The following is a 17,080-nucleotide window of genomic DNA, read 5'->3' as shown; positions in this document are numbered from 1 at the left end:
CTCAACATGTTACTTTTAGGTGTCATATCTTTTCAGCTTTCTGTAATCATAAACATTCCTCTGCTTTTCTTTGACCTTTTATTTTTGAAAAACACTGGCTACTTATTTTGCAGAATAGCCCTCAATTTGAGGTTTTTTTAATGTTTCTACTGCAGAAGTGATTTGTGTTCTCAGGACATCACATCAGGAAACAGAAGCTATCAACTTATCCCAACATTAGTGATACTTGCTTTGATCTCTATGATTCTTTTTAATCATCGTAATTAATAATATTGGGGGAGGATATTTTGAAAAATGTGAAATATATAGTTTCTCATGAAAGTTTCATACACTAATTTGGCATACATGTTACATCTGCTTTATTTTTAATTTTAAAAATTAAATTTAAACTAAATTAAAAGTTTAATTTTTTAAATTATTTTTTATTAAATCATAACTTTGTACATTGATGCATTTATGGGGTTCAATATACAATGTGAAATGTTTACATTGAACTAAGTAACACATCCATCACAATTATACTCTTTTCTTAATAGTTTTGAAATGTACCATTGCATCATGCACATTAGGTAAGGTCCCCCCAAATACCCTCCTTCCTTCCATAGCTCCCCTCCCCTTCCCTCTCTTTCCTCTTCCCTTCTACTTTCTGTACTACAGTTATGTTTTGCCATTTGTATGAGTGTGGAGGTGGTTATATATTGATTTCATAGTAGTATTGAGTACATTGGATACTTTTTTTCCCATTCTTGAGATACTTTACTAAGAAGAATATGTTCCAGCTCCACCCAGGTAAACATAAAAGATGTGAAGTCACCATCTTTTTTATGGCTTCATAGTATTCCATGATGTACATATACCACAATTTGTTAATCCATTTATTGGTTAATGGGCACTTGGGCTGTTTCCATGTCTTGGCTATTATGAATTGGACTGAAATAAACATTCTGGTGCAAATGTCTTTGTTGTAAAATGATTCTTGATCATCTGGGTATAAACCTAATAGAGGAATTGCAGGATTGAACAGTAGGTGTACTTTTAGTCCCTTGAGTGTTCTCCAAACTTCTTTCCAAAAAGGTCATATAAGCTTGCATTCCCACCAGCACTGAAGAAGTGTTTCCTTCTCTCCACATCCAGGCCAACATCTGTAGTTTTGAGATTTTGTGATGTGGGCTAATGTTACTGGAGTTAGATGATATCTCAAAGTGATTTTGATTTGCATTTCTCTGATGATTAAGGATGATAAGCATTTTTTCATGTGTTTGTAGCCCATGCACCTGTCTTCATCAGAGAAGTTTCTGTTCAAGTCTCTTGCCCACATAGAAATGGGGTTATTCATTCTTTTCTTACTGATTAGTTTGAGTTCTCTGTGGATTCTAGTTATCAGACCTTTGTCAGAAGCATAATCTGCAAAAATCCTCTCCCATTCTGAAGGTTGTCTGTTTTCTTTTTTTTTTTTTTTTTGCAGGTTTTGGCCGTGGGCTGGGTTTGAACCTGCCACCTCCGGCGTATGGGTCCGGCGCCCTACTCCTTTGAGCCACAGGCGCCACCCAGTTGTCTGTTTTCTTTACTTACTGTGCTCTTGGCTGTGCAAAAGATTTTTAGTTTGATCAGATCCCAGTATTGTATTTTTGGTGTTGCTTCAATTGCCCAGGAGGTCCTCCTCACAAAATATTCTCCCAGGCTGATTTCTTCAAATGTTTTCCCTGCACTCTCTTCTAGTATTTATATATTTCATGTCTTAAGTTTAAATCTTTTATCCAGTGCAAATCAATTTTTGTTAATGGTGAAAGGTGGAGGTTCAGTTTCAGTCTTCTACAGGTCACCAGCCAGTTCACCCAGTACCATTTGTTAAATAGGGAGCGAGTCTTTCCCCCACTGAATATTTTTGATAGGCTTGTCAAAGATCAAATGGTAATAAGTAGCTGGGTTCACCTCTTGGTTCTCTATTCTGTTCCATAAATCTACCAGTCTGTTTTTGTGCCACAACCAAGCTGTTTTGATCACTATAGATTTATAGTATAGGCCTAAGTCTGGTAAGGTAGTACCTCCTAATTTATTCTTATTTCTGAGTAATGTATTTGCTATTTGAGGTTTTTTTCTGATCCCATATAAAACGAAGTACTTTTTTTTTCAAGTTCTTTAAAGTATGACAATGGTGCTTTAATAGGGATTGCATTAAATCTGTAGATTGCTTTGGGTAGTATGGACATTTTAACAATGTTGATTCTTCCCAGCCACGAGCATGGTATGTTTTTCCATGTGTTGACATCACCAGCTATTTCTTGTCTCAGAGTTTCATAGTTCTCTTTATAGAGATCTTTCATGTCCTTTGATAAGTAAATTCCCAGATATTTCATCTTCTTGGCACTATTGTAAAAAGAATAGAGTCCTTGATTGTTTTTTCAGCTTGACTATTGTTGGCATATATAAAAGCTACTGACTTGTAAGTATTGATTTTGTATCCTGAGATGCTGCTTGATTCCTTGATTACTTCTACGAGTTTTCAAGTTGAATCCCTGGGATTTTCCAGGTAGAGAATCATATCAACAGCAAAGAGTGAGAGTTTGATCTCCTCTGATCCTATTTGGATACCCTTGATCACCTTCTCTTGTCTGATTGCAATGGCTAAGACTTCCATTACTATGTTGAATAGCAGTGGATACAGTGAGCATCCTTGCCTCATTCCTGATCTGAGTGGAAATGTTTTCAATTTTACACCATTCAATATGATATTGGCTGTGGGTTTGCTGTAGATGGTCACTATTAGTTTAAGAAATGTCCCTTCTATGCCTATTTTCTTAAGAATTCTGATCATGAAAGAATGCTAGAGATTATCAAAGACTTTTTCTGCATCAATTGAGAGAATCATATGGTCTTTGTTTTTTATTTTATTAACGTGATGTATTACATTTATAGATTTGCATATGTTGAACCAACACTGTAACCCTGGAATGAAACCAACTTGATCATGGTGTATAGTATTTTTGATGTGTTGTTGAATTCTGTTTACTAAGATCTTATTGAATATTTTTGCATCAATATTCATCAGTGATATTGGTCTATAATTTTCTTTCTTTGTTGGATCCTTTCCTGGTTTGGGTATCAGGGTGATATTTGCTTCATAGAATGTGTTGGGAAGTACTCCTCCTTTTTTTATGCTTTGGAAAACATATTGTATAATATAAGTTGTATAATATAAGTTACTAGTTCCTCTTGAAAGGTTTAATAGAATTCGGATGTGATGCCATCCTGGACTTTTCTTTTCTGGGATATTTCGTATTGTTGATGCTATTTCAGTGGTTGATATAGGTCTATTTGAGATTTCTAATTCTTTCTGATTGAGTCTAGGAAGGTGGCGTGCTTCCAGGTATTGGTCCATTTCCTTTAGATTTTCATATTTCTGGGAATAGAGATTTTTGTAGTCATCATTGAGTATTTTTTCAACTTCTGAAGTATCTGTTTTTATTTCTCCTTTATCATTTCAGATAGACGATATTAGAGATTTTACTTTTCTATTTCTGATTAGGTTGGCCAAAGGTATACCAATTTTGTTAATCTTTCCAAAGAACCAACTTTTTGTGTTATTCATCTTCTGAATGATTCTTTTGTTTTTAATTTCATTTAACTTTGCCCTAATTTTGGTTATTTCTTTTCTTCTGCTGGGTTTGGGGTTGCAATGTTCTTCCTTTTCCAGTTGCTTGAGATGATCCATTAAGTTGTTGGCTTCCAGTCTTTCCTCATTCTTGATGATGCCTTCCAATGCTATAAATTTCCCTCTTAGGATTGCCTTTGCAGTATCCCACAGGTTTTGATAATTTGTGTCTTCATTATCATTTTGTTCCAAAAATTTGGTAATTTCCTTCCTAATCTTGCTTTGACCCAGCTATCATTCAGCCTAAGATTATTTCACTTCCATGACTGTTTGGGTCTGAAGATTCCTGTAGCTGTTTAGTTTAACTTTTATTCCATGGTGTTCTGAGAAGATACAAGAAATAATTTCTACATTTTTAAATTTGCTGAGGTTATACCTGTGTCCTAGGATATGATCTATTTTGGAGCATGACCTGTGGGCTGATGAGAAGAATTTATGTTCAGTTTTATTGGATGAAATGTTCTGTAGAGGTCTGTAAGGCCAATTTGTTCTAGGGTCAGGTTTAAGTCTGATATTTCTTTGTTTAGTTTCTTCTTGGAGGATCTATCCAAAACTGTCAAAGGGGTGTTAAAATCTCCAACTATTATAGTGCAGGAAGATATCAAGTTGTTCATATCCATTAGGGTCTGCTTTATCAATTGAGTAGCATTCTGGTAGGATGCATAAATGTTAATTATCGAGATCTCTTCATGTTGGGTGTTTCCCTTGACAAATATGTAGTGACTTTCCTTATCTTTCTTTATCTTTGTTGGTTTAAAGCCAATTATATCTGCTACTAAAATTGCAACCCCTGCTTTTTCTGGTTTCCATTTCCCTGTATTATACAAGTCCATCCCTTCACCCTGAGTATATTTTTATCCTTTAAGGTAAGGTGAGATTCTTTTATACAGCAGATATCTGGTCTGAGTTTATGTATCCAGTCAGCCAGCCTGTGCCTCTTTAGAGGACATTTAAACCATTCACATTAATTGAGAGAATTGATAAGCCTGGTTGTGTTTTGGGTGTCATGATTTTCAGATATCAAGTGGACAATTTTAGTCCTTTCACCACTGTTGAAATTGGGTTTTGTTCAAAATTTTCTGGGTGAGTTTACTGTGGAGGTAGAGCATTGCACTTGTCATTGTGGAGGATGGGTCTAAGACTATCCAGGAGAGCTGCTTTAGTTATGGCAAATTTCTTCAACATGTTTATGTCATTAAAGTATTTGATTTCTCCATTACAAATGAAACTCAGTTTAGCTAGATACAGGATCTTGGACTGGAAGTTGTTTTGTTTTAAGAGACTAAAGGTCAATGACCATCTTTTTCTGGCTTGAAATGTTTCAGCTGAGAGATCTACAGACATTCTGATATTTCTCCCTTTATAGGTGATGCTTTTCTTATGTTTGGATGCCTGCAGAATTTTCTTCTTCATCTTAACTTAATCACAGTGTGTCTAGGAGATGCTTTATTTTGATTGAGTCTTGCTGGGGTTCTGAAACTGTCTGCTGTCTGAAATTTGGTATCTCTTGCAATGCCTGGGAAATTCTCCTCCAAAATCTCTTGGAGCACAGCATCTGTACCTTTAGGGCCATCCTCTTCTCTGTCGGGAATTCCTATAAGACAAACATTTGATCTTTTGGAGTGATTCCACAACTTTCTCATTGAATGATCAGTTTCTGCTCTCCATTTGGCTGCCTCTTTGAGTATTTGGGAACATTTGAAAGCTTTGTGTTCAATTTCAGAGATCCTTTCTTCTGCCTAGTCAACTCTATTACTGAGGGATTCTACTGTATTTTGGAGCTCCTCAACTAACTTTTTTGTTTCCTTGAGCTCTGCTATCTCTTTTCTCATTATGTCCATATCTTTGGTGACTTGGGTTTTGAATTTATTGATTTCTTGAGAAGACTTTAGAACTACTCTTTGGAATTCAGTTTCTGTCTTTTCTTCCATTCTATTTTTCTTATTTGCCATCCATATTCTGAATTTGATTTCTGGCATTGCTGCCATTTGTCTATACATGGCATCTTCAATTATATCTTTTTTGTCATTTCCTGAGGGGGTTGATCTACTCTGGTTATTTATGTAGCCAGAGTTCTTCTGTTGGGTCTGCACCATGTTTATTTTCCACTGTTTGGTTATTAGAACTGGTAGGGTAAGATTGAATTGGGGTTTCCAGGTAGTAGAGATAGCCCCTTACCAAAACTCAAGGCTTTGTAATTGTGGCTTATCTCCTACAACCTTATAAAGGCCCCTTTCTGAGTTTTAGCCAGAGATTCTGAGGACCTACTTGGTGAGATAATACAAGGTAGCTCTGTTTTGATATCAACCAACCTCTACCCTAGCCTAAAAAAAACATAATATTGGGTTTAAATCTCAACTATGAAGAGATATGAACAGCTGTGGCACCCAGCCCCCACCCTTTAGTTCTTTTCTGCTACAGAAAGGTCAACCACAGAATGTCCCTGAGTGGACAGCCCCAGACATGGGTTCCAACCAAATTGTCTCAGGCAGTGCAAACTCTGCCCAACAGAGAGGGTCTCCAACAGCACAATTAGAGCCAGGAATCCACACTCCCACCTGCCAGACTCAGTCCACACTATTGTTTGCTTCTCTGTTCACAGGCCCAGCTGGAGCCAGGAGCTACACCCCCACCCACCGGTCTCAGTCCACATCCAGCTAGCCTCTGCTTGCCAGACCAGTTGCAGTCAGGGGACCACACCCCCACCTGCCAATCTCAGTACACTACCTGGCAAGCCTCTGTTCACAGGCATTGTTGGAGTCAGAGCACTAGGCCCCACTGTCCAGTCTCCCCCACACTCAGCTAGCCTCTGCTTGCCAGACCAGTTACAGTTAGGGGACCACACCCCCGCCTGCCAATCTCAGTCCACTGCCTGATAAGCCTCTGTTGGCAGGCTCTGTTAGAGTCAGGGCACAGCACTCCTCCCACAGGTCTCAGTCCTCACTTGGTAAGCCTCTGCTCCCTAGCCCCGCTAGAGATAGTGGACCACGCCCTAGCCCTCAGGTCTTGGTTCACACCCAGTAAGCCACTGCTCAAAGGTTCTTCTGGAATCAGGGGACCAACTAACTTTTTCTGAAAGCCCTTGCTCTCAGGTTGCAGTTCACATCAATCAAGCCTCTGCTTGCAGGCCCAGCAGGGGCTGGAAACCAGCCCAGTCTGCCAAATTCAGACCACATGGGACAACCACTCTTCTGCTGTGGGTGCCGTCAGAGCCAGGAGTTCTGCACCCTGTCCCGCCAGACACAGTCCGAACGGAGGATCAACATTACCAGTGGCCAGGCATAGTCATAACTAGGGGATGGCTCCTCCTCCTGCCAAGTGTCCCTTTCTTCCCACAACCTCTTTCTTCCCCGTTAGTCACAGATTCCATCCTGATGGTTGGCAGTCCACACTACACCCAGTTCTCTCAGGACAAGACCAAACACTCTGTGCTCTGCAGGGGGCAGAACTTCAGACTGCCATGCCTGGACTGGGAGTTTAGACTTGTGGGGGAAAATATCTGTTCAATTTTATACCTTGAGGGGGTGGTGTCTAGGTTCATAAGTGGGACCTCCCTGGAGAAAGAGACCTGGAGTTTAGCAGCTCTCTCCAGTGAGGTAAAATGACAGGTCTTTTCTTCCCTGTTTGTTCACAGATAACTTGCAGCAGGCCCCCTGCTTGGGGGAGGAGTCTCCCATTGTCTGGTCAATAGGCTTTGTACCTGTAATTTCTTTTCTTGAATGCTCTTCCTTGGAGTTACAGCTTTCTGAACTTCTTTCTTGGCTCAGCTCCCAGTCTTGGCTTCATAGAGTCCGAGTCCATCCAGTTTTTCTTCCTCTGCTCAGGAGCCTCTGCCAAGGGTTGCTACCAGTTGGCCATCTTCCCAGAATTCCCCTTAAAGATTAATTTTAAAAATTATTTTTAATGAAATTCATTTTACATTGTTTAAAAAAAAAAAGATGATAATTACAATAGATGGTCTTTTAAAGGACCCCACCTACATCCCACGTATCAATCCAATTTCTTCATTTAAGAAGATCTTCCCACCCCAAAGCCAGAGAAATCTGATATGTATGACATTAACTAAGTCAAGATTTCTCTTTCACACTCTCAACTCTATTGGCAATTATTATTTCATTTCTTTTTCCTGTGCATTAAAAAAAAAAGAATCCACGAAGGCAGCAATTTTTTCATAATGAAAAAGAAGATATGGAATATTATTTCTGGTTTCCTAAATGTCATAATATTGCTTTTAGTCATGTTATGATAGGCATCATAATTGTATTTATTTTTTCATGCTTGCTGCAAGGGCTTGCTTAGGCGCTGAAGAGCTTTCCACAGCCTTAAGGTTTGTGGATTTGGATTGATTAAAGCCATGAGGAGAATTATAATGAGGGTCAGCTCATATGGGCATCAGGAAGGTAAAATGTTATCATTTAAAATAGAAATAAAATTCTTTTTCCAAAGTGATCATATTTATAATGATGGGCTGAGTTATTCACTATGAGATTAATAATTAACAATACATTGTAAGATTAACAAAATCATCCTAAGAGACTACTAAGTGAGAAGGCTCATTATACACAACTTCTAATTTTACAAAGTATACCTTTGAATAATAGCCGACTGATCTTTAAGGAAAATTTGGCCTAAAAGAATGTTGCGAGTTTCTTTGTAGGTTTTCAGGCATGCAGAAACTGGAATAGCCTAGATAAACAGCATTCCTTTGCCATATAGGGAGAGCATCTGCTTGACCAAGTGCTTAGTTTCAGAAGCTATTGAATGGAGTAGAGAGAAAGGAAGTGATCCCCTATTCCTAAACCCAGCCAATCAGATCAGAAAGAGCCGGCTGATGACAGTAAAACAGTTCAGTTCCCTCCTGCCCAGATTTCCTAGGAAAGGACCTCTTCCTCTAGTGCATGTAATCACTCTCACTTGAGTTTCTGACCCCTGAAGCATCCTTCAAAAATGTCATCAGTAGCAGAAAATTTTACAGCCAACAAAACCCTAAAGAATAGATGTCTTCCCCTTTGTTTTAAGAAATATCCTAACGTATTTTTATGTACTTTCCAAATTGTTCATCACAAAAATCTTGTGAAAAAAGTATAGTAAGAATAGTTTTCCTCATTACATGTAAAAAAAAAAAAAAAAAACCTGAAGATCAGCAAGGTGAAGAGACAATTCAGCATTAGGAATGTGCCAGAAGTAGAATTTTGATCTCCAGGGTCACAGTCAACGAGGCCATACTTTAGTGATACTCTGACAGCCCCAACTAGGCCACCAACACCTCCCACCCCACTTAAATGCTTCCATGGCACTTACCACAGTGTTAGTTGTACAGATTTTTAAATCAGTGTTCCCAGATCTTTTTGGCACTAGGGACAAGTCTCATGGAAAATTCAGGGGTAGTGGGCACTGGGTTCTCATAAGGAATGTTCAACTAGAACCCTCACATGCACAGTTCACAGTAGAGTTTACCCTCCTATAAGAATCTAATGCCACCACTGATCTGACAGGAGGCAGAGCTCAGGTGAGGATCTGAGGAATGGGAAGCAACTATAAATACAGATGAAGCATGACTTGCTCACTCACTGTTCACCTCCTGTTGTGCAGCCCCATTCTTAACAGGCCATTGGACTGTGCCAGTCCATAGCCTAGCAGGGGACTACAGATTTACATGATTATTTGATAGATTTCTCTCTCCATACAATATACAGATTACAGGGATTGAGCCTACTTTCCTCACACCATATCCCAGTGTCTACCATGCATGGATGGCAAGCTAGTGGACAGGCTGGTTGGCACGCCACACGTTTCTGCTGAACATTGCAACTTCGTGTATCTGTTTTCAGACTTTAGCCTGCTGCCAGGAATGGCCCTCTCAGTGGACTCCTCTTGGCCCCGATGGCAGTGGCGGGTCAGAGAAGGGTCTCCCCAGGCTCCATCAGAAGTTACACCACTGCTCTCTGCAAAGAAGGCGAGGCAGAGCTACAACTCCACCCAGCAACGGGTCGTGTTCCCCAACAACAGCACCTTCCACCAGGACTGGGAAAAGATCTCCAGGAGCTACCCCAGCAATAGAATCTGCACTACCAAATATACCCTCTTCACCTTCCTGCCCCAGAATCTCTTTGAGCAGTTTCACAGGTACAAACACACCTGTTCAAACATGACACATTTTAATCAAGTATTTGCCATTTAAGTGAACTGAGAGCCATTTTTCCCTTTAATATCCAAATACATGTACCTTAAAAAGTACCACATTTCTTTTAATATCCAAATGGATGTACCTTAAGAAGCTTTTTTCATTCATTCATTTGTTCCAAAAATACTATATTTTTAGGTTCTACTCTGTCTCAGGCCATGTTGGGTGCTAGGAATACATGAGAAAAAGAGAGAGGGACAGAGATGCTGTCCTTATTGAGTGCATTATCTAGCGAAAGAGATGGACATTCTTTTTTTGTGATATAAATGGACATAAAGCTATAACTAGAACAGATACTTCCAAAGAGAGGTGTAAGGTGTTAAGGAACAATAGAGAAATCTCTCTTTTGAGAGAAGAGTATGCCTCAACTGAGGTGAAAATGGCTAGAGAGAAGTCAGAGAAAGGAGCCAGAAAATGTTTTTGCAGATAGACCTGCATGAGCAAAGGCAGTATGACAGGAGAAAACAAATGCTCAGCACCTGTAGCTCAGCGGCTAGGGCGACAGCCACATACACCAGAGCTGGCAGGTTCAAATCCAGCCTGGGGCTGCCAAACAACAATGACAACTACAACCAAAAAATAGCCAGGCATTGTGGTGGGCGCCTATAGTCCCAGCTACTTGGGAGGCTGAGGCAAGAGAATCATTTAAGCCCAAGAGTTTAAGGTTACTGTGAGTTCTGACACCACGGCACTCCACCAAGGGTGACATAGTGAGACTCTGTCTCAAAAAAAAAAGAAAAAGAAAGAAAAGAAAGGCTCGGCGGCTAAGGCGCCAGCCACATACACCTGAGAATGGCTTAAGCCCAAGAGCTTGAGGTTGCTATGAGCTGTGACACCACAGCACTCTACCCAGGGCAACATAGTGAGACTCTGTCTCAAAAAAATAATAATTAAAAATATAAACTCCTCTTTGGAGATCATCTACGAGATCATTTTTAATTAAAAGTCAAAATATGTGCTTATACATTATCCTAAATATTGTAATTATTTTTACAAGCTACTATTTTTTGAGCAACTAATACTCTTCAGAACCCTCTATTATGCACCTAGCAAATATTGTACTGTATAATATTTATAAGATCTTTTAAAGTAGTAGGTAGTATAATCTCCATTTTACACAATAGGAAATATGCTTAGCAAGTTCATACAACTAATAAACAATACGAACAGAGTTTAAATACAGAATACTTTGGCTTTGAAGTACTTTCCGTAATGTTTGAGGTGACATTGAAAGAAGAATGTCCTTTTACTTGATAAGAGCCAATGACAGGGTATAAACAGAGTGCATTTTTCTTCTCCATGGATTTTACACACACCATGCTTGCTTCTTCCAGATGGGCTAACCTCTATTTCCTATTCCTGGTGATTCTGAACTGGATACCATCCATGGAAGTCTTCCACAGGGAAATCACCATGTTACCACTGGCCATTGTCCTGTTCATCATCATGGTCAAAGACGGCATAGAGGACTTAAAGAGACATCGCTTTGATAAAGCAATAAACTGCTCCAACATTCGAATATATGAAAGGTAAGGGAAATCACCTCTCCATCTTCTCTCATGCAAAAAGGTTATGCAAACTAACCAGCATGGTTAAAGGATTGGTCGCTTTTCTTATATTTCCTTAAATTCATTTAATTCAGTGATTCTCAACTAGGGGCAATTTTGACCGTAGTGGGCATTTGGTAATATCTGAGGATTTGGGGGTTGTCATGCTGGGAGGAAAGAATGCTACTGGCATCTAGTGGGTAGAAGCTGGGCACTGTTAGGTATCCTACAATGCACAACACAGCCTCCCTGTAAAGAATTATTATCCAGTTGAAAATGTCAATATGCTGAGGTTGAAAAACCTTGTTTTAATTTGTGTAAACACAGGTATTATTAAGCACAAGAAGGTTACATGATTAAAGGTGGGTTGAAAAACTCAAGAATTAAATTCTAGGTTGTCTAGATCATCTTAGGAGACTAAGTTCAGGAGAAACTCTTTGAAAGGTGTCAAGCAGTGTATCTCCCCCCCCACCCCCAGAAAAGTATGCCACTTTTTAAAGCATCTGAGTTTCTTGGTTGAAAACAATCCTTGCTTTTAGAACTCAACCAGGTAGGCTTTAGGACCCAGAGTTGGTTCACCTGTTCCTAGCTGCAGGGGTGGAAAAGGAAGATACCTGTGGGTGACGTCTACATTCCAACAGGTGGAGTCTCAAACAAGTAGAAGGAAGTGGCCTGTGGATACACGTCTATTCTCTGTAAGCTCCTTCCTTGTCTTATTTTTCCCCTGGTGTTTGTATGCTGGTGTTTGTAGGCTTTTCATTTTAAGTTTCTTTCTGAAAGAAGAGAGAAATATTTTCAGCAGAGAACATGAGGAAAAGATGAGAATTAAATTATGAGAATTGAAGAGACAGAATTGAGACAAGATGAGAAAGGAAGGGAGGAAACGGAGGAAAAAGAAAGAAGACAAGAAACGAGTGGTGGTCTCCAACCTGCCCTTTGAAGGATACCCCCGAAAAGAGAACCCCAACAGACATCATCGTGGGAATCAAATTAAGACCAGCAAGTACACTGTGCTGTCCTTCGTCCCTAAGAACATCTTTGAGCAGCTCCACCGGTTTGCCAATCTCTACTTCGTGGGCATCGTGATTCTGAATTTTGTCCCTGTGGTCAATGCTTTCCAGCCTGTGGTGAGCATGATACCTATCTGTGTCATCCTGGCAGTCACTGCCATCAAGGATGCATGGGAAGACCTCCGGAGGTACAAATCAGATAAAGTCATCAATAACCAGGAGTGCCTCTCCTACAGCAGGTAAGGCGGACCTCCCAGGGCAGCCTCTCTGGCCAACTCTGCTCTTCCTGTGGCTGCTGCCACTGCAGCCACTGTTCACAGAAGGAATGGAGTAGGGAGGTGTCTTTATTTCTCTCAGAGAAGTTGTTCAATTCTTTACTGTGAGGATTATTGTCAAAATTCAAAAACAAACAAACAGAAAAAAAGGATTGAGGCAGTCTTTTAAACTTAGAAGGTCTTTATTATATGGTTCTTTGCTATTTCAACTCTGTCCAGCATTTAAGAATTTTACTTCAATTCTCATCCCTTCCTAGCCCAGTGTAGCTACCTTGTTTCCCCAAAAATAATAGTGTCTTATTTTAAGGTATGCTCCCAAAGATGCACTAGGTCTTATTTTCAGGGGACGTCTTATCTTTCCTGTAAGTAGGTCTTATTTTCGGAGGATGTCTTATTTTCAGGAAAACAGGGTAGGCACATTTGAGCATGTTTGGGAATGCTGGGAGAGAAGAGGCATCTCTGCCTTTAAGGGGAGCAGTGGAGTGTTTGTTAGAACTGGTACAGGAGGCATGGTGCCGGGGTTGCATGTGGTTTCCAGCTCTTCCTAACTGTGTGACTTCAGGAAAGCATTTTGAATTTCTCAGTCTCGTTTTGTCATTATTAAAATCAGTACAGTTCCTGAGATGGTCATGAAATTGCACAGGGTAATTCTTCGAAAATGTCTAGCACTACACCTGACATATAATAAATGCTCTATAAATGTAATCTGCAATTGCTTTCTTTTTAGAATTTAAAATTCATCATTTCTTTATTATTAAATCTGTCCTTGAGGGTTCTCCGTGATGTTGTCCCAACCAAAAGAAAGAATGCATACCACCTGTCTTGTCACCTTATTTAATGTAATTGTTCTACAAAGGTTCAGCTGAGTAAATGATCAAACTGGACCAGTGGCTCTGGTCCTTACTAGAATAAAAAGGGATTTGCTTTTGGGGACTGCTGACTTCTAAGGAATAGTTCTCTTTCCAGGAGGAATGAAAGGTAACTAAGTTGGAGCTGGCAGCTGAAAGGGTTTATGAGCCAAACTCCTCTTGGAAAGCTGCAGCCAGGGGAAGCCTCCAAGGAATATCTAATATGACCATTTAACTGTCTCTAAGGAACTCCAGCAAGAGACATCATGCTTGTCTCTCAAGCAGCAAATGAGCTTCTGGCCTCTTTTCCTGAAGACCACAATTGTACATCTAGAAAAATTAGTCTGAATGATTTTTTTTTTTTTTTTAGCTATATGTAATTGTCTGGAATTAGAGCATGTTGGGCACTGGAATTGAGATTTAGCCATTCTTCATCTTTAAGTAAGAAAATTATAAAGAGAGGAAGAAATGACTGCTGGGGTATGATAACTTTCTTTGAAGAAGAGACTTTTAAGAAAGCATTGTTGTTCTTTTGGCACCGTCACTTTTTGTTTTCCACCTTTCTCCTTTGTTGTTTTTTCCATAGAAGATAGAAAGTAAGGAGCTGGAAGCTGGTTCCTTGGGGAGGAATTCACATGTGGGCTGAAATGAAACGAGTCCTTTTTCTCCCCACTCTGCCAGAACATCTTAGATAATGAGCCTGTTCTTGGGAATAATCTCAGTGTGTATCAGACCACAGACTCACCTGTGCTGGGAGCTGGCTGGACCAAAGCCAGGCTATTGTTCTGTTTCCAGATTAGCTTCCAAGAAACAGAAGTAAACCAAGGTGATAACAATCTCAACAAAGAGAAACCAGTCTACCAGCTCACTGGAAGGAAGGGAGGTAAAGAATTTTCATGACAGTATTTCCCAAAGTGTATTCAGTAGAATAACAGTGATAAACAAATGGTCTCTGGATAAAGATGCCCAAGGCCAAAAGGTGTGTGCCAGACCTCTCAACTCATGGATCATAAAGGACTAAGGAAAAACATCCAGTAACAAAGTCTATTTATCTTGGACTAACTCGGTGTTGCTCCCAACTTACTGGTACTTGAAATATTTTTATAATACCTAAGTTTGGGAAATTTTACTTTTTCAAATGTAGAAAAGTAATTGGCTACAGGGACCAGATAGGTAAATAAATAAAAAAAACTGAATTTTTTTAAAGCACTATTACTCATGTACTTACAAGTGACAAATGACACTTGGCATCCCTATTAGGACTAGTAGAGAATGGTGGGGCCTGTGGCAAACTGGGGAGGCCATGCATTCATCCAAGGAGGCACAGCTGGTCAATCTGCTGGTTGTTACCATGGAGAAATATAGGCCAAGTGTCACCAGATTATCTGAATTTTATTAGGGCAGCTAAAAATTAATATTTTTATTTGAAATAACCTGATTTTAAGTCAGTTGGCAACTGATGTAATTTTTTCAAATACTTCAGACTTACTTTATTTTACTGTAAAGTATTTTGCTCTATTTTGCTTATGAGCCCACTAATTTGCAAACTTTACTTTAATATCTAATATCTCTGCAAAAGAAAGTTACTTTGAAGTTTGTCCTCAATATTAGAACTATTTTGGGCAGAAAAAGAGTGTAACCTTGAAGTGAGGATGCAAGCCTGGAAGCCAGAGGCTCTAGTCCCAGATACACAACTACCTATTAATATCTTAGGAAAGGCACATCAATCTCTGGATCTCTGTTTCCACTTTTGTAAAACTTGGGCGTCACACTAGGTCTTGCACTTTGAGATGCACTACAAAAGAACAGCCCTGTAAATGTGCACATTAATACATTAAGGATTCTAGGGAAGCCCTAAGTAAGTAGCTTATTCAGTTTTGCTTAACTCAGTTGTACTAATTGAGATGGCCTCTGCTGCAAGTGGTAGAAACTTCCACTCAAACAGGTTTAAATAACAAAGGGACTTAAGTCACTACACATGTCCTAAAGTAAGCGGGTGATCAGCATGGTTCAATCAGCATTTTAGATCCAGCCATCAGCCATTCTTTTAAATTTAGCTCCCCTCTGTCATCTTAACTCTTATGCAGATTTCCCTCATGGCATTGAGGTAGCTGCAGCAGCTCCAGCCCTCATATCTACCATGTGCTAATTCACAAAGGAGAAAAGAAAGTTATTTCTGGTAGTCCTTGTGGAAGATTAGGAAAGCTTACTCCTTAGATCCTCACATCTAAATGGCTCCCAGTTGGTCACATGGCCCTTCCTTAACCAATCTCTAGGGGTAAGAGATGGGATTGTGCTAATTAGATTATACCTGAGTTACAATCCCTAATCACAGAGAACAGAAAAAAGTCAGCTCCCCTGAAGGCATAGGGGCCATTCCCAGAAGATGTAAAACCCAATGGAAAAAGGAGATAATTTCCAAAAGAAGGGGAACAGATGTTGGAGAGGTCACCTCCATGTCTTTGACACTATCATTTTGAAATATTTTTGAGCTTTGACTTTTTGTAAATTGCTTTTCATATATCAACAGGCATATACACAGTTGGGGACATTTTATAATATATGCCCCTACAGTTCTTCCAACTCTGAGATGGATTGATTCTATAAAAGAGCCCAGCATAGGAAGTTAAGAAATGCTAGAGAACTGCTGCTATCATCTTAACTGATGGGTGCTAAAGGGCATATCCTCTCAACAAATATCAGTGACACATGATGGATGTCAGGCAAAGAATACAAGATCTGAGAGGACAATATTTTTGTTCTAAGAAGCAACACAAAAGCTCATATCTCATTCACTGGCTCTATGTATTTTATCCATTTCACCTCAAATTTACATATTTGAGAAACCAGTATTCCTTATTTTTCACTTTTGTGCAATTGAGTACTAACAGCCCTAAGAATTTTGCTCATGACTTAATCCCATGCATCATTCTGCCTCAACTTGTTTACATTGCGAGAAAAATGTCATTTTGCGAACAGCAGAAGCCTTGTTAACAGAATTACCATCCTGTTAGAGCATTTTCTTTTAATACAGCAACTGTGCTTGTGGTCTAAAGGTGACCCATTAATCAGATTTATGGAATGACTTTGAGGAGAGATTAGCTTCAGAATTGTATTAGTTTAGTTTCTCCCAGGGCTCAGTTTAATAAATCCAGAAACCATACCAAGCAAGAGACTTGTATTTTTCCGTCCAGCTTAGTAAATTTTTATTTTTATTCAGAAAACTCGCAATATGGAGGAAGGAATGGGATCCAAGGGAATCCAGGGCAGTTTTTGTCCTCATATTGTAGTAAAACAAAAGCCTTCCAGAGTTTCAGCAGCTGGTCACTCACTTATTCATCTGCTCAGCAAATGGTAATTTGGGAGTTGGTGTGTGCACTGCCCTGAAGGGGCTCTTAGTCCAGGGGTCACAAGGAATTTGTAAACAGCTGCAGTGCTCCTGCCTTCAAATGAGCAAGTAAGGAGAGGAGAAGAGGGAGGAGGATGGGGGGGAGGGTCACAGTGTAAGGCACATTTCTTGGGGATAGGACACAATCATAAGAGGGACTTTATCTAACAAATGCA

General features: G+C 39.6%; 1 protein-coding gene across 2 annotated transcripts in view; it reads left to right on the top strand.

Moving 5' to 3' along the window:
- The window catches only part of ATP10B (ATPase phospholipid transporting 10B (putative)), a 443,089-nt gene that overhangs the window by 313,609 nt on the left and 112,400 nt on the right, over positions 1-17,080 (top strand). Inside the window, exons 3-4 of one of the 2 annotated variants that reach the window (XM_053567374.1) lie at positions 9,484-9,778; positions 11,171-11,365. In XM_053567374.1, coding sequence (XP_053423349.1) covers positions 9,504-9,778; positions 11,171-11,365 — 470 coding nt within the window. In that variant the 5' untranslated portion in view covers positions 9,484-9,503. Of the gene's footprint in view, positions 1-9,483; positions 9,779-11,170; positions 11,366-12,064; positions 12,633-17,080 lie in introns of those variants that run through there. The other variant, XM_053567375.1, reaches the window with a different exon arrangement.

This window comes from Nycticebus coucang, chromosome 17, assembly GCF_027406575.1.
Source record: "Nycticebus coucang isolate mNycCou1 chromosome 17, mNycCou1.pri, whole genome shotgun sequence".
In the NCBI taxonomy this organism is placed as follows: domain Eukaryota; kingdom Metazoa; phylum Chordata; class Mammalia; order Primates; family Lorisidae; genus Nycticebus; species Nycticebus coucang.
This window is presented reverse-complemented; position numbering and strand designations above follow the sequence as displayed.